Source organism: Lynx canadensis, chromosome E1 (assembly GCF_007474595.2).
Source record: "Lynx canadensis isolate LIC74 chromosome E1, mLynCan4.pri.v2, whole genome shotgun sequence".
Taxonomy (NCBI): domain Eukaryota; kingdom Metazoa; phylum Chordata; class Mammalia; order Carnivora; family Felidae; genus Lynx; species Lynx canadensis.
Genome location: NC_044316.2, coordinates 43,718,121 through 43,736,516, shown reverse-complemented (window position 1 = coordinate 43,736,516; position 18,396 = coordinate 43,718,121). Strand labels below are relative to the sequence as shown.

At 38.1% G+C, this 18,396-nt stretch overlaps 1 protein-coding gene across 1 annotated transcript in view; it reads left to right on the top strand.

The window, feature by feature from the left end:
* LOC115500317 (cell division cycle protein 27 homolog) overlaps positions 1–14,379 on the top strand; it is a gene marked incomplete at its 3' end in the record, with an annotated part of 58,932 nt that extends 44,553 nt beyond the window's left edge. Inside the window, 6 exon segments of the mRNA XM_030294615.3 lie at positions 78–250; positions 3,482–3,634; positions 5,112–5,235; positions 5,238–5,319; positions 10,285–10,402; positions 14,260–14,379. Of these exon segments, the coding sequence (XP_030150475.3) occupies positions 78–250; positions 3,482–3,634; positions 5,112–5,235; positions 5,238–5,319; positions 10,285–10,402; positions 14,260–14,379 (770 nt within the window).
* Positions 14,380–18,396: the final 4,017 nt, after the last annotated feature.

Genomic DNA, 18,396 nt, shown 5'->3' with positions numbered 1-18,396 from the left:
TTGTATTTAGCCTTTCTAGAAAACCAAACTATTTTACTGTGTTTTTCTCCTTTGTTTACTATATTGTTTTCTCCTAGAAGGTTTGATGAGCCTTCTTCGTGAAATGGGGAAAGGTTATTTAGCTCTGTGCTCGTACAACTGCAGAGAAGCTATATATATCTTGAGCCACCTACCTTCTCACCACTACAATACTGGTTGGGTACTGTGCCAAATTGGAAGGGCCTATTTTGAACTTTCAGAGTACATGCAGGTAAGAGATAATTTAAATTTCATTAAGATGCCTATGTTTGAGACAGCTAGACCTAAAAGGTCAATATTTATTATGTAATGTCTTTATTTTCTGAGCATTTGTAATTTATAAATAGTCAAACTTTTCTTGTGTTTAAGGAGTAATTTAAATTTGGGGGGATTGCTTGAAATAGATTTGTAGAGGGGAGCCTGGGTGGCTCAGTTGGTTAAATGTCTGACTTCAGCTCGGGTCATGATCTCACTGCTCTTGAGTTCAAGCCCTACAATGAGCTCTGTGCTCAGAGCCTGGAGCCTGGTTTGGGTTCTGTCCATCTCTCTGCCCCTCCCCTGCTCATTCATTCTCTCTCTCTCTCTCTCTCTCTCTCTCTCTCTCTCTCTCTCTCTCTCCTCTCTCTCTCTCTCTCTCTCTCTCTCTCTCTCCCTCTCTCTCTCTCTCTCTCTCTCTCTCTTTCTCTCTCTCTCAAAAATAAAATAAACAAAACAAGAATATATTGTAGAGAGTCCAAGTCATCCATATATTCTTATGTGGATATTTGTACATACTCAGTTGGATCTGAAAATCTGTATTACCATGTAACAGATGTTTATAATCAAACTTTTTTCTACTATATGCAGAGTTCCTCCTAGGATGAATTTTTGGATTTAATATATTTAATAAACTTGAAAAGTGCAATGAAGAAAATTTTATATAATCGAGGACACAATGTCCTTCACAAGACTTTTACCCTTTTAATTATATTCATTGCTTAAGTTAATCTGTTTATACCAGAAAAGGAGAGTATTAATATCAAGCCAAAGAAAATTCTAATTTCCAATTTAAATTTTCCCCCTAGTTCATCTTCTGAGCATTTTCTCTCCTCACCCCTAAACTTAAAAAAATAAAAAAACAACTTTAAGAAACCTATATATTAATTAAAATTTCTCTAATACAATTATTTAAAGTTTATAATAAAGTTACTTTTGCTCTCTTTCAATTCTATTTATTCAGTGCGTGTTATGTCTTAGCCTCTTCTAGACTCTAATATAGCTAGACAAATAATTGCTTGCCTTTATAGAGCATGCATTCTAGTAAGAGAGACAGGTTGTAAGCCAATAAATCTATAAGGATGGTAGCACTAGGTCAGAGGAAGTAAAAAATGAGGCATGGAAATCGCAGGGCAATAACGTATGGTGGTATTTTCTAAAAAGTGTGCTTAGAGAAAGGTCACTCCTCCCGTCATGAACCATGCAAAGACCTGAGGGTGAAGTGTTTGTTTTCCAGGTAGAGGATAAATGCAGAAGGTACCACCTCGAGTATTTTTGCGTGGTAAAGCGAAAAGTGTTGTTGTAGACACATAGCCTTTCATTGCTAGGAGTTCCATGTTCGGGTAATGGCCCTTTACTGGTACATAAGAACTGTGTTTGGCAAGCCCTTTTCAAAATTATTTTGATTTATTGTTTCACAGGTACTTTAAATACATAATTTTATTGTTTCCCTCTAACTATAGAGCAGTGACACAGATACTTAACAGAAGCCTTTGTTTCAACTTAATTTCATGAGTTTGGTTTTTTGTTTGGTTGGTCGGTTGGTTTTGTTTTTGGTCTATGCCACACTTTTCAGAGGAAGCAATAGATCCTGAAAAATGTTAAACCAAAAGATTTGCAGAACCCATATTTGACTTGTGGTTAAGTACATCTTCTTAGAACCAATGCCGATTTGAAAAACTTACCTGTATAACTTTTAAGGTATTTCAGGGAAGTTACAAATCATTAAGCTAATTATACATAGTATATGGCCATTTCTTGGAGTTCCTAGTTTTATAAATCCAATTTTCTTATTTTCTGCCATCTTCATTCATTAAGAACATTCCTAATCTTTTTTATTCTTTGTTTTAAATTTTTTAAAACATTTTTATTTATTTTTGAGAGAGAGAGAGAGAGAGCGCGCGCGCGCGCGGCGGGGAGGGGCAGAGAGAGAGGGAGACGCAGAATCTGAAGCAGGATCCAGGCTCTGAGCTGTCAAGCGTGATGCAGGGCTCAGACTCACAAACCATGAGATCATGACCTGAGCCAAAGTCTGTGCTCAGCCCACTGAGCCACCTAGGTGCCCCAATATTTTTATTCTAAACCAAACTTGACTTTCAGAATTTTGAACTTTTGAATCAATAAACTAGGGAACCACTAATTCGTTTGGTATAACCCAAAGCTTCAAGGTGAGAGAAACAATTCTAAGGCTGTGAGGGAGGAAAAAATTAGCAGAGGAGGGACCCTAAAGTCAGGAGAGGTCTGCAAAAGAAAAGGGAATTACTAGGTTGGACTACATTTCCATCAGGTACAACTTTGGAGGTTGTGCTCGTACTCAACATGCCTTAGTGCTGGTGGCCAGCTGAACCTGGTTTTCCCCTAAAGTTTTTTCTTTCTTTCTTTTCTTTCTTTCTTTCTTTTTTCTTTTCTTTTTTCTTTTTCTTTCTTTCTTTCTTTCTTTCTTTCTTTCTTTCTTTCTCTTCCTTTCTTTCTTCTTTCTTCCTTTCTCCTTCTTTCTTTCTTCTTCTTTCCTTCTTCCTTCCTTTCTTTCTTTCATGACAGCTTGTGTTCTTGTTGTTGTTGTTGTTGTTATTTTAATTGTTTTAAATGTTTATTTATTTTGAGAGAGAGAGACAGGGCACGAGCAAGGAGGGGCAGAGAAGGAGATACAGAATCCGAAGCGGGCTCCAGGCTCTGAGCTGTCAGCACAGAGCCCAACCCGGGGCTCAAACTCACAAACTGCAAGATCATGACCTGAGCTATAGTCGGATGCTTACCGACTGAGCCACCCAGGTGCCTTCCCCTAAAGTTTTCAACTCAGCCTCTCAATAGAGTCACTGCAAAGTAGTTTTGTGTTACAGAAGTCATTATTGTTTCACCTTTCCTGAGAGAGTTTATCTGTGAAGCCATTATAATAGACTTAGAAATGTGTGTTTTGTGAACTAAATAATTGACTCATCCTTTGCAAATTGTAATTTTGTATAGATTTCTCCTCTGTTTGGTGGAAACATAGATTTGCTTTCACAATTTGTGTTCTTACTTTTTTACCATGATTTGTATATACCTAGTTTGACCTATTGTCAAAGCTGTTCAATTTGGCTAATTCACATCAGCGCTGTAAACAAGGCAACATTTAGGTCTTATGAGAACAGTACCCAGTATTCTCCCCGTATATATGTAAATGGTATCAACTTGTTTTCCCCTTAACTAGTTTTTTTTCTTATTTCAGGCTGAAAGAATATTCTCCGAGGTTAGAAGGATTGAGAATTACAGAGTCGAAGGCATGGAGATCTACTCTACAACACTTTGGCATCTTCAGAAAGATGTTGCTCTTTCAGTTCTTTCAAAAGACTTAACAGACATGGATAAAAATTCACCAGAGGTATGTTAACTGAAACACTTGGCTTATGTAGTTGCCTTTTGATCACCTTTGACACGTGGGGATGAAGCAAATAATTCAGACCCCATTTAGCATCATCCATACTTACTTTTGCATCCTTCTCTATAGACCAAGAGGGATTCAGAGAAGAGAAAGTCCTAGAGTGTGTGGTGCAGATTCACAAGCATGTATTTCATCCAAGAATAATCATTTGGCTACATGAACATTGCTGTTGTCAGCAAAATTGGAGTTCATTAAGCAGAAATTATGCAGATTGGAAAAAGTGCTAATTAAATAGTGCTTTTTATTGTCATTTTAAGACACAGGCACAATTCATTTACACGCTTCAGTCCTGTAAGAATACTATTTCATTGCATGTCAGGAATCGTTAGTGGTACTTTTGTAACATATTTAAGCTTAGAATTAAAATCATTCAGGGCGCCTGCGTGGCTCAGTGGGTTAAGCAACCGACTTCGGCTCAGGTCACGATCTCATAGTTTGTGAGTTCGAGCCCTGCGTTGGGCTCTGTACTGACAGCTCAGAGCCTGGAGCCTGCTTCAGATTCCGTGTCTCCCACTCTCTCTGCCCTTTCCCTGCTCATGCTCTGTCTCTCTCTCTCTCAAAAATAAATAAAACATTAAAAAAAAAATTTCAGTTCTCATTATTCTTGATAGTTATGTTCAGTAGTTTCTGTGAACACTGAGTTAGCAAAGACTGAACCATTGCTTCTGGCACACACACCTCACACAGGTTATACATATAATTTTTTTTTAAGTTTATTTATTTTTGAGAGAAAGAGTACAAGTCAGGGAGGGGCAGAGAGAAAGGGAGAGAAAAAGAGAATCCCAAGCTGGCTGTCAGCACAGAGTTGGACTCGGGGCTTGATCTCACATGAGATCATAATCTGAGCTGAAACCAAGAGTCGACGCTTAACTGCCTAAGCCACCCGGGCACCCCCAGATTATATTCTTAAATCGTAAAAACAACTCATCCTGGTAGATTTCTATTTTCTTTATTTTATAAAAGAGAAAACGAGGTTCAGAAGTGTTCACTAAGGTGATTGTCTGAGGCCTCCCTGCAAAGGTGCTAGAGTTGGGAGTCTCTCACTGTCCACCTGGCCCCAGTGCCAGAGTTTCTTGCACTGAGCTGCCCCTCCACTTGCTGTCCTCTGGTCATCTCTCTATGAGAGATGAAACAGGGAGGCCTAGAGTGGCCTTTTTTGACCTCATCTGAGACTGTGCCTGTTGGACCACTCATATGTTGGGCCCACAGTGACCACTAACATACTCCATGTTGATTTGGGTTTAACAAATACTGTAAATTTTAGCAAGTAGACAAATTCACTAATATGAAATCCTTAAACAATGAAGATCCACCGTATCTATTAAAAAATTGATTTTAGTCATAAATTTGGTTTTGTTAGAAAAATTGAAACAAAATTTTAACTATACGCTTGTGTTTTGTTTCCATTTTTTTAAAGGCCTGGTGTGCTGCAGGGAACTGTTTCAGTTTGCAACGGGAACATGATATTGCAATTAAATTCTTCCAGAGAGCTATCCAGGTTGATCCAAATTATGCTTATGCCTATACTCTACTAGGGCACGAGTTGTGTTAACTGAAGAATTAGACAAAGCATTAGCTTGTTTTCGAAATGCTATCAGAGTCAATCCGAGACATTACAATGCATGGTAAGTGCTGATGAAGTGCAAAGACAATGTCCTGCTGATAGGACTGATCCAGTAATTTGTCTTGTTAGAAATCTCTATTGTCATGAACTTAGTTACCAATACTTAAGAATAGTACATACTGGTTGCTAACTAGTACCAAATTTTTTTGAAATGTATACATTTAAGAAACTTTTAAATTAACTAATGATGACGGAATACCAGATCCTTATACTCTACAGTTTCAACCTTTTCTCCTACCAACCTTTTGAAAGTAATTGATTTTGTTACTTGATTTGTTTCTTTTTCTTAGAACACTGACATCGTGATTAGGATAGACACTGATTGGGAGGGAGGGGACACGGTCTCTTTGCCATGTGCACCGTGCGCTCTGTCCCTCACTCGCCTCCAACAGCCTGCCTCATCACCCGCATGCGCTGCCGCTGCCCTTCAGAAATGCTTGGATTACCTGCAGTCCTTTGCCAAATCAGGCCAGCGTCCAGGGCACTGGCTCCTCATCTGACTCAGGCCGATGCCAAGATGTAAATTTGGTGCGATGCCCAAACCTTAATGCTTTAAGGTGTAGACCTTTAGCCGATGGCTGTAGCTGTTACCATGAGGCCAAAGGAAGAATAGTGATTATTGAACAGAGTTGGGGCAGTCCCACAGTAACAGCAGATGGTGTAACTGCTGCAAAGTCACTTGACTTAAAAGATAAATATAAAATACGGGACTAAACTTGTTCAGGACGTTGCCAATAACACAAACGAAGAGGCTGGAGGTGGCACCACTACTGCTGCTGTCCTGGCAAGCTCTATTGCCGAGGAAGACTTTGAGAAGGCTAGCAAAGGTGCTAATCCAGTGGAAATCAGGAGAGGTGTGATGTTAGTTGTTGATGCTGTAATTGCTGAACTTAAGCAGTCTAAACCTGTGACAGCCCCTGAAGAAATTGCTCAGGTTGCCACCATTTCTACAAATGGAGACAAACTGGCTACATCATTTCTTTTTTTTTTTTTTTTTTTTTTTTTTTTTTTTTTTTTTTTTTTAAATTTTTTTCAACGTTTATTTATTTTTGGGACAGAGAGAGACAGAGCATGAACGGGGAAGGGGCAGAGAGAGAGGGAGACACAGAATCGGAAACAGGCTCCAGGCTCTGAGCCATCAGCCCAGAGCCTGACGCGGGGCTCGAACTCCCGGACCGCGAGATCGTGACCTGGCTGAAGTCGGACGCTTAACCGACTGCGCCACCCAGGCGCCCCTTTTTTTTTTTTTTTTTTTTTTTTTTTTTTTTTTTTTTTTTTTTTTTTCAATGTTTATTTATTTTTGGGACAGAGAGAGACAGAGCATTGGCTACATCATTTCTGATGCAGTGCAAAAGGTTGGAAGAAAGGGTGTCATCACAGTAAAGGATGGAAAACCACTAAATGATGAATTGGAAATTATCGAAGCCATGAAGTTTGATCGAGGTTATATTTCTCCATACTTGATTAATACATCAAAAGGGCAGAAATGTGAATTCCAAGATACCTATGTTCTGTTGAGTGAAGAGAAAATTTCTAGTGTTCAGTCCATTGTACCTGCTCTTGAAATTGCCAATGCTCACCATAAGCCCTTGGTCATAATTGCTGATGATGCTGGTGGAGAAGCTCTGAGTACGTTTGTTTTGAATAGGCTAAAAGTTGGTCTTCAGGTTGTAGCCGTCAAAGCTCCAGGTTTTGGTGACAAAAGAAAGAACCAGCTTAAAGATATGGCTATTGCTACTGGTGGTGCAGTGTTCGGAGAAGAAGGGTGACTCTAAATCTTGAAGATGTTCAGCCTCATGACTTAGGAAAAGCTGAAGAGGTCATTGTGACCAAAGATGATGCCATGCTCTTAAAAGGAAAAGGTGACAGGGCTCAAATTGAAAAAACGTACCCAAGAAATCAATGAGCAGTTAGATATCACAACTAGAGAATATGAAAAGGAAAAGCTGAATGAACGTCTGGCAAAATTCTCAGATGGAGTAGCTGTGCTGAAGGTTGGTGGCACAAGTGATGTTGAAGTGAATGAAAAGAAAGAGTCACAGATGCCCTCAGTGCTTCACGAGCTGCTGTTGAAGAAGGCATTGTTCTGGAAGGGGGTTGTGCCCTGCTTTGGTGCGTTCCAGCCTTGGATCCAATAACTCCAGCTAATGAAGATCAAAAAGTTGGTATAGAAATCATTAAGAGAACACTCCAAATTCCTGCAATGACCATTACTGAGAATGCAGGTGTTGAAGAATCATTGATAGTTGAGAAAATTATGCAGAGTTCCTCAGAAGCTGGTTATGATGCTATGCTTGGAGATGTTGTGAATATGGTAGAAAAGGGAATCATTGATCCAACTAAGAACTGCTTTATTGGATGCTGCTGGAGTGGCCTCTCTGTTAAGTACAACAGAGTCCCCAAAATTGCTAAGGAAGAGAAAGACCCTGGAATGGGTGGAATGGGATGTGGTATGGGAGGTGGCGTGTTCTAATTCCTAGAATAGCGCTTTACCATGATTGATGAACTGTGACAGGAAGCTGAAGGCAGTGCTTAAGAGCTTCAGAGAAGTCGGTTGAAGGAAATGACTGAAGAAAAGGCTGGCTGATGTTTAAGAAAATCACTATAATCATCAGTTACTGGTTTCAGTTGACAAACATAATGGTTTACTGCCATCATTGTCCATACCTACAGATAATTTATTTTGTATTTTTAAATAAGACGTTTGTACATTCCCAATAACAATGTAAGAGCCATGTGCCAATGTACTGCTTTCGACTTAAATCACTGCAGCATTTTTACTACTATTTGTTAAAATCAGGATTTTAGCGCTTGCTATCACCAAATGAAAAGTTAAGAAGCAGTCTTTCTGTGGAGAATAAGAATAATTGTATACAAAGTAAAGAAATATCCATTTATGTGACAACCTTTGTGTAATAAAAATTTGTTTAAAGTTAAAAAAAAAAAAAGGATAGAAACTGGGAAAGTGGAGAGGACTGGTGTAATCACCTGTTGGATCATAGAAAGTAAACATTGAAAACTCTCCACTAGTTGTTGCTCTTTGGCTGTGTTCTAGTTTATTAGATACTAGTTGAGTTCATTAGGTTTATTTAGAATTTAGTGTTCCAGTTTATTAAGTGATGTCTCTATTTAGGAAGTTACTAGCTGGCTCACATAGTTAACAAACTAAGAAGGCACTGAAAAAGTTCTTATTTCTGCCTCAATGCTGTATCTACTGCTGACATTTTTATATTTTTCTTGACTGACAATTTAAATAAGTATAATTGTGATATCATAACTCTGCCACAGTTTTTATGTCAGACTTTTTTTGTATCTTTTGAAGTAATCATTATAGCAGTTGAATTTTCATTCTGTCACTAAATATGAATCACTATATTACTAAAACATTTTTTATTTGTGTATGTATGTTTTTTAATGGAGTACGTCTCATTTCTAAGTTAGGCACATTACCTGAAAGATGGCCTGACAGGTGCTAGCTTCTGCTGACATATTAAGCAGTCAGGCTTGCTGATACTGCCTTGTCTTCACATAAAGCACTCTAATATTTTAGTAATTCAGTTCTGAATAGGACTCGTGTTGTTTTTAAAATGTTTGGGTCTGCCCTATATTGCAATAATTGTGTTCTTTTTTAATGTTTTTATTTATTTTTGAGACAGACAGAGACAGAGCATGAGCAGGGAAGGGGGACAGAGAGAGGGAGACACAGAATCGGAAGCAGGCTCCAGGCTCTGAGCTGTCAGCACACAGCCCGACGCGGGGCTTGAACTCACAAGTTGTGAGATCATGACCTGAGCCAAAGTCGGACGCTTAACCGACTGAGCCACCCAAGGCGCCCCGCAATAATTGTGTTCTTAAGAAACTATACCATACCAAAAATTGCTATAAAATAATTGTTTCAGTTAGAAAAAAAGAAGTATTCAGATTGGTGAGCTTTCACAGGAAGTATTTAAGTGTTGAGGTATTTAGGTAATTTTGTATCTAATGAAACACTAAGGAAATGTATTATTCCAACTCCACAATAAATAGTCCTTTTGTTATTCTACCATCACCATTGTCAGTGCAGAGCTTTGTATACCTTTTCTTCACCCCTAACACAATTATAATGGTAAGCAAAGCCACTCAAATGTAAGAAAACATATTGTGCTTTTTTTCTTATTTCATTAATTTGGTGCTTATTCCTCATTATCATTATCTAGTAGTGGCCAAGAAAGGTCTCCTTAATGTATATCAGTCACATTATGTTCATTTGAGGTTTTGAAAATTCAGAAGAATACCTGTATATCAACTTAATATATTGTTACATAGCCTTCCAAATTTATAATTTGAAGTCTGTAGGAGTGTATTTTTGATACAGTGAGTGAGAGGGGAAGCAGAACATGACGCTATCTATGCATATGTAATTATAATGATACACATGCGTTTGCACCAAGAATATGGAAGTAGCATTACTAGGAGTTTAGAGTTTAGAATCATAAAGGAAGGCTCTGATTAGAATCCTTATTAGCTGTATGAATGTGGGCAAGTTATTTAACTTCTCTAAACTTGGTTTCCTTATTTGAAAATATGAGTGATTACAGTACCTCTTTGTTTCCTTCTAGGATTAAATGAAAGAATTTAACAAAGTTAATTGGCACAGACATCATTAGCCACTTAGTGAAAATGAGGTGTTAAATCTAGATTGTAATGATGGGTTTAAGGATGTAGTTTCTTTTTTCCTCATTGCTAAAGTTCTATTTGATTGATTGATTGAATTTGATTTATTGTTTTTACTTATAAAAGGGACTTGTCTAAAATGTCTTGATGGTTTTTTTATCATGACTGATAGTTTTTGCCTTCTCTGACACCACCAGTATTTTTCTTTAGTTTATTAAAATGCCAGATTCCACATACACCCTGTATTAAGTTGAATTAAATTAGCAGCCAAAAGTTCATATCCCTAAATTTATATTTTATTTTATACTTTCAGGTATGGCTTAGGAATGATTTATTACAAGCAAGAAAAATTCAGCCTTGCAGAAATGCATTTCCAGAAAGCACTTGATATCAACCCTCAAAGTTCAGTTTTACTTTGCCACATTGGAGTAGTAAGTAGCTTTCTAAATATTTTTCAGTTAATCTCCCTTTTGAAATGTGTTGGTTATTGACCTAATCGCTGTGGTGAGAATTAGGACTTTGTTATTTTTTTTCATATTCCTGGAACAATATCATGGATTATTTTAGAGCCAAAAATATCACCTTTTTCCTTGGCATAAAGAGAAATCACTGGAGTACCCTCATTCCTTGGGCAAGTCCATTTCTCTGAGCTTGTACTTTATGGATGACAAGTAATACCACCTTGCCTACCTCTTAGGGTTGTTGTAAGACTCACATGAGATACTTCATATTTTGAAAGTACTTTTCCATATTAATATAGCTCCTAAATTCAGTAATTAATATTTCAAGACAAATGGTTCCCTGTGTTTTAACCTCTGAGTGACATAGGTATGTCAGAACTAATTAATATTTTTTTTAAGTTTATTCATTTATTTTGAGAGGGAGAAAGCGTGAGTAGGGAAGGGACAGAGAGAATCCCAAGCAGGCCTTGTGTAGTCAGTGTGCAGAGCCCAGTGGGGCAGTTGAACCCTCTAAACCATGAGATTATGACCTGAGCCGAAATGAGGAGTCGGATGCTTAACCAACTGAGCCACCCACGCACCCCAGAACTAATTAAAATTACTTTAAAAAATTTTTTTTAATATTTATATATTTTTTTGAAAGAGAGAGAAAGAACATGAGCAGGGGAGGGGCAGAAAGAGGAAGACACAGAATCTGAATCAGGCTCCAGGCTCTGAGCTGTCAGCATAGATCCCAGTGTGGGGCTCAAACCCATGAACTGTGAGATCATGACCTGAGCTGAAATTGGACGCTTAACCGACAGAGCCACCAGGCCCCCCACTAATTAAAATTCTTAAAAGGTGATGTGGATCACCATTTTTTTAAAGAAACTTTTGTTTACTTGTAAAATGAAGTTATCAATTAAATCTTGGTACATTTTATAAAACAAGAGGTAAGGTTGTAATAAAATAGCAATAGCCTTGTCAGGCAACATACTATTTAACTCTGTGCGATAAAACACTTTGTTCGTGCCACACTTATTCAACATAACTCACAGTTACTACAGACATTTCAGGAAGTTCATGGGACTCCCATAGACTTACTATTGAAACTGAGACGTTTACAATCATAATATGCCATGGAAACTTGAAAACGTTAATTTTAGCAGGAGATAATGCTCATATTATTTGAATTGCTTCTAGCTGCTAAACAGCTGGATTACAAGGACTGAAAGTGAAAAGCATTCTAAAAGCCCATGAACACTATTGTTCACACCTTTCTTCAGAACACACTTAACTTTAAACTTGTTTGACACATTTCATAGATAGCAAGCAACAGCACCCAGTACAAGCCTGAAGATGAAGTGCTGCTATGTAAACACTGCCACCTGTTCCCATAAAAGAATTACAGGATATATACTCCAAAGCTGCCCCTTCCCGTAATTTCTATTGCATAGATCACATAATACATGTATACACATATGTGTATGTATATGCACATACAAAGAATATTAAGATGGCGACACCTGGGTGGCTCAGTCAGTTAAGTGTCTTCAGATCATGATCTCACGGTTAGTGGGTTCGAGCCCCACGTTGGGCTCTGTGCTGACAGCTGGGAGCCTGCTTGGGATTCTCTCTCTGCACCTGCCCCTGATCGCAAGTGCTCTCTCACTCAAAAAGAAAAGAAAAAGGACTACATTAAGACGTGAAGTGTAATCACAGAGCAATTTATAGGCTGAATGTTTTGGGTTTTTTTTACACGTTGCTTGATGGAAGATTTTAGTATTTTACAGTCGTTTAGTAGGCATTCTATCCACTGCACTTTTTGAAATTTGAAAGATATTGAAATAAATTTTTTCCAACATTTTGGTAACAGGCAGCATTCCCCAAAATACTTGTACCCTCTGTCTACATGACCTGTTTGATCTGGTAACAACTGACCACAAAAACTGACTCAGTGGACTAAATAGAAAAATGATGAAGGCAAAGATTACCAATTTGATGAACTCAGCACAGAGATTGCAAATAACTTAGCAGGTCGGAGTTGATCAGTTGTCTAAAAAAAGTCATACCCAGTTAGTTTGGTGCTGCAGGTAGAAGAGCACATGGTGGAAAATAGCGAGTGTTGGCTCGCTGGGTGACACTTGTTGGAAAGGTGCAGTATCTGGTGGAATGGAGAGAGTGGCCTCATCCTGGCTACGGGACTGAAAGTTGTGTTCACTGCACCTGTCTTCTGTACGCACAGTTCGAAGCCCTAAGGGAGTCCGGCTTTTACTATCTTTCTTTAAAAAAAAAAAAAAAAAGGTCAAAAAATTCATAATAGACCATGATACTAGCCCTAACACATACCTGTCAATGTTACAGATATTGTCATAGAAAGATACCTTTTTTTTTTTTTTAAACGTTTATTTTATTTTTGAGAGCGGGAGAGAGAGACAGAGCACCAGCAGGGGAGGAGCAGAAGAGAGAGACGGAGACACAGAATTTGAAGCAGGCTCCAGAATCTGAGCTGTCAGCACAGAGCCTGACACAGGGCTCAAACTAATAAACTGTGAGATCATGACCTGACCCAAAGTCTGATGCCTAACCGACTGAGCCACCCAGGCGCCTCAAAAGATATCTCTCAAAAATCAGAACAGAGACTTAATTTTTTTAATCATAAGATTTGTACAATGTTTCTAGGATAGGATATTAAAAATGGTTCAAATCCATGCATGATGGTAGATAATATTTCCAATTATTCCACTGAGTCCGTTTTTGGATCACCATTTTTATGGGTAATAAGTTGTACGTTGATAGGAGAAAAAGTCTGTTTGCTTTCTGAAATCTCGTACTAGTTTCTCTGTAAGCATGGTACCAGAAGTTTTTGTTCTTGCCTCTTACCCAGCTCCTTCCTCTTTCCCTCCTCTGCCCTTCTCTTTCTCTCAGCAAGCTTGGCTTTTGTGGGAATGGACGTACAATGTGAGGAAATTATGTTAGTTTGAGATTTCACTGTTCATTTTGGGAGAAGAACTGATTGGCTCAGTACATTAAGCTTCTGACTTCAGCTCAGGTCATGAACTAACCGTTCGTGAGTTTGAGCCCCGCCTCAGGCTCTGTGCTGACAGCTCAGAGCCTGGAACCTGCTTTGCATTCATTCATTCTCATTCTTTCTCTCTCTCTCTCTGTCTCTCTCTCTCCGCCCCTCCCCTGCTTATGCTCTGTCTCTCAAAAATAAATAAACAACAACAAAAAAAGCAAAGTCCAATATTTAGAGGACCATAATAAACCTATTGAAATGTGAGTATTATTTAGCTAAATAGTACAGATTTTCTTGTGAAGGGAAAACCAGGGTTTTCCTTGTCTTTTAGACTTAAAAGTAACTGAATATCTGCTCTACAGATAGAATTATCAGTATGGATTATCATTATGGATAATGGTGGATTGGGTGTCAGAGGACCTAGGTTCTGATCCCAGAGCAAAGTATTTAACATTCTGGGGTTCAGTATTCTCATCTTGAAAGTGAAGCAGTTGAACTAGATAGAATTGGAAGAGACTTTAGAGATACTCTGTTAATAGTCAGGTATTCAATTATTGAGTCCACCTAACCCTGTGGAAAATCCAGTTAGACCATACATCTTTAGTAGTTTTATTATCTTTTTATTGTTGTTGTTGCTGTTAAAGTAATCTCTATGTGAGGCTCAAATTCACAACTCCGAGATCAAGAGCCACATGCTCTACCAACTTAGCCAGCCAGATGCCCCAGTGATTTTACTATTTCTGTGTTGGTTTTGAGTGACAGTATTTGGTTCTCACCTTTCTCCATAAATATCAAAAGGAAACATTAATGTGATCTTTACTTCTTACAGGTTCAGCATGCACTGAAAAAATCTGAGAAGGCTTTGGATACCCTAAACAAAGCCATTGTTATTGATCCCAAGAACCCTCTATGCAAATTTCACAGAGCCTCAGTTTTATTTGCAAATGAAAATATAAGGTAAGATACATATTTTAATGGTTTTCAGCATTTTTGCTTAAGTTTTGCCCCTTCTTTTAATAAACCAAAATTTATTGATAGTTTTCGTCTCTGATAGTTTATTTTCCCATTTTCAAAAGCTATTTATTTTCTTTTGTGATTTTTTTTTTCATGAAATACTGATATGCAGGATGATTGTGTGGCTATTTAGGAATATGTCATTATCCCTTGTAAAGATTCTGTATATAGAACGGCAATTTTTCCATCAGGGAGTTATCTTAAAGGTAAGGCCTAAACCATCCCCTAAGACCAATATATCTGAGCAGGTGATAGATGAATGTTTGTGCATAATCCAACAAATATGTACTGAGTACCTGCCTATTCCATGTCAGGGACTAGGGATAAAGGGGCAAAAGCAAAGCAATCACATTTCCTACCTTTGAAGAGCTCACCAGCTAGCACCCTTCCAGAGGAACAATAGACATTAATCAAATAATCACAAAAAAAGTGCATGCTGAATACATAAAGGAAAAGTATAGTGAGTTATAAAAGCTTAGAACGAGGCTACTTGATCTAGTCTGATGTGTTTCTGCCTTTAGTTCTCACTCTGTTTTCCCAATTACGGAGCTGTAGCCTGAAAAAAATACATACATATACTGAGAAAAGAAGAGAAGGAAAATTGAGAAAGAGAAAAGAGGCATAAAGTGACATGGGTTTTTTTGTTATCATTTACTGAATCACAAACCATGACTCCAAAGTGTTGATTGAAAGTTCAGTTTACTTTTTTAATAAATTTAGGCTCTTCTTTCTAAAAAGAGTAAAAACTTACCAAAGAAACAAAAAACCCAAAGTTAAGTGCACAGAAAATGTTGGACCAAATAATCCATTTCAGTAGACTCTCCCAAGAAGTCAGTTCTTCCAGTACACATTGACATTTGCTGAAATTGAAAAATACAAGACCAATATTAAGCTCTTAACATTTGCAGTCTAATAAAGATACATAAGGGATCAGTCATCTAATTTATTCATTGTCATTTATTCAGTGATTTCCACTAATCTTACTCTGTTTTTCTTTATCAAAGAAGTGGATGTCTAGTCCTTACTGTTTTTGTTCTTTTATAAAAGCTTCTTTTAAATCTAATCAACTTTTAGGGACGCCTGGGTGGCTCAGTTGGTTAAGCACCCAACTCTTTGGCTCAGGTCACGATCTCACTGTCATAAGATCAAACCGGTGTCAGGCTCTGCGCTGGGCATAGACCTTTTGCTTAAGATTCTCTCCCTCGGGGGCGCCTGGGTGGCGCAGTCGGTTAAGCGTCCGACTTCAGCCAGGTCACGATCTCGCGGTCCGTGGGTTCGAGCCCCGCGTCAGGCTCTGGGCTGATGGCTCAGAGCCTGGAGCCTGTTTCCCATTCTGTGTCTCCCTCTCTCTCTGCCCCTCCCCGTTCATGCTCTGTCTCTCTCTGTCCCAAAAATAAATAAACGTTGAAAAAAAAATTTTTTTTAAAAATAAAAAATAAAAAAAAAAAAAAAGATTCTCTCCCTCGGCCCTCCCCAGCTTGTGCCACGTGCATACACACTCTCCAAAAAAAAAAGGAAAAAGAAAAAAATAGATCTAATAAACACTTTTCAACTTTTAACTTGTTCTTTGAGGTGCTGTAATTGTAATTCATCATTTGTTTTCATGTTTTTGCTTCATTGGACCTCTTTATTTTTTTTTTTTTAGGTTTATTTGTTTATTTTGAGAGAGAGTGAGCAGGGGAAGGGGGGGGGTAAGGGGGAGACTCCCAAGAAGTCTCCATACTGTCAACACAGAGCCCCCCACACAGAGCCCCCCACACAGAGCCCAAACACGAACCATGAGAACCATGAGACCGTGACCTGAGCCAAAACCAAGAGTCAGCCACTTAACCAACTGAGCCACCCAGGCACCCTATAACCTCTTTAGATATGGGGTCAGTTTCCTCAGTTGAAGGATTTTATTCAGTTATTCTTAAAGGCATTTTAATGCCAACACACCTACCAGATATTATGCCATTTAAGTCAGCCCTGTACTTGCTTCAAGAAGCCCAAGTTCTAATCTTTCCCATTGTTCAAGTTATAATGGTCATAGCCATTTTTGAGTATCAGCTAAATTATAAGACCTACTTTGAAGCACGGTGTATCCAGTATACCTATATTAAAATAATATAAAAAGGGGCATAAGTAAAAGTTACTGATTGCTTCCAAAATGTCTTGGCTCCAAAATGAAAATCCAATGGTGTTAGAGGGCCACCTCAGTCTCTCTGTGGCAAAAGCATTGCTAATATCACCCCATTTAATGTGCTGTAAATCTTAAGTCTTTTTAGGGCAAAAATGAGAACTCTGACACTATGTTAGACACTGTTTCTCAATGAGTCTTTGTAATTAGATTATCAAGGTGGGGAGGTATGATAGATGCATGAAATTTTTTATAACAATTACAACACCAGTTAGAAAAGCTGTCAGTTCTGAACCGTGTGTGGTGTAGCAGCGAAGGATTGGAGTGCACTGTTCCGATTAAGATTGCTTTAAAGCAGTGATTCTCAAAGTGTGGTCTGAGAACATCTGGAGGTCCCCAGAAATCCTTTCAAGGAGTAAACAAGGTCAAAATTATCTTCATAATAATATTTAGATGTTTTTTGCCTTTTTCACTCTTATTCTCACGAATGTACAGTGGAATTTTCCAAAAGCTACATGACATAATGGACTGAATGCAGAAGCAGATAAGAGAGTGCAGCTATTTTCTATCAACCAGAGATTTGCAAAAATATTAACCAATGCCATTATTCTTACTGACTTATTATTCCGAAAAAGTTATTTTTCATTAAAAATATATATCTATGTTAACAAGTAATGGCTTTATTGTTGTTACTTTTAAATTAATGGATAAATATTTTTAAGCTTTTCAAGTTTTAATTTCTGATATGGTAAGTATTGATAGCTATAGCCTACATTAACAAAAATTCTTCAGGTTCCTCAATAAACGTTAAGAGTATAAAGAGGTCTGGAGACCCAACAAGTGTGAGAACTGCTTCTCTGTGGTATTAAAAGTCAGTCCCAGGCTTCTTCATTGTGATACAGGCTTCATCAGTCCCTGTCAGTAATGTCGGACAGGTGTAACAGTGATCGTTAAGTAACTAATATCCATGACCACAGATCTTTTATCTTGAGACTTTATTCCGTGTATATTTTACAATATTTACTAGTATGGAAGGAAAAGAGAACAGTCTACCTCGTAGACTTACCACACGTAGTAAATCTTCCATTCCTAGACAGGCAGATGTGATTCTCAGACCCATTCAGCCCAGCGGTCCTTTGAGTTTATTTCTCGTGGGTTGCCAGCAGTTAGGAACATGTGAAATGTTCAGGCTGCACCAGAGCCCCCTACATACTTGTGTAAAAAACACAGCCTTTTACACAAACACACTGTCCCAAGAGAGTGTGCACGCGCGTTTGTGTGTGTGTGTGCCTTTACTCTTTTCTCAATCCTTTTTATTACAGAAAATGTCACACGTCACTCTAGTATGGTAATGAATCTCTGGAATCTACCACACAGCTACTTTCACACTGCTTGCCACAAAAATATTGTATATGAACCTTTCATTTTAGATAATGCCAGTAAAAATTTTACAAAAGCCAAGAAGTTACATTTGGCCTTAGGTGAAGGGAGGGTGGGATGGGACTGTATTAAACTTTTTTATAACTGGGAAGTAAGATTGGTTCCTTTCCACCCTTTTCAGAGAAATAAAACTAAAGTCTCATACCAATCAACGTATAAATCCCCTTATGTTACCTAAATTCTATAATCCTCTGATACATTTGCTAGCCCACTATCTTTGATCACTGCTTTAGTCCTTGTATCTTTGTGGGGGCTTTTTATGAAAGTAATAGGCCTGTTACCAAACAACTCAAATAATATGAAAGTATAAAAAAAATACGAGGTTGAATGTGCCTTATAAGCTGACCCTCCAAGGGAGGAGCATTATTAACAACTCAGAACACACTTCTCTAG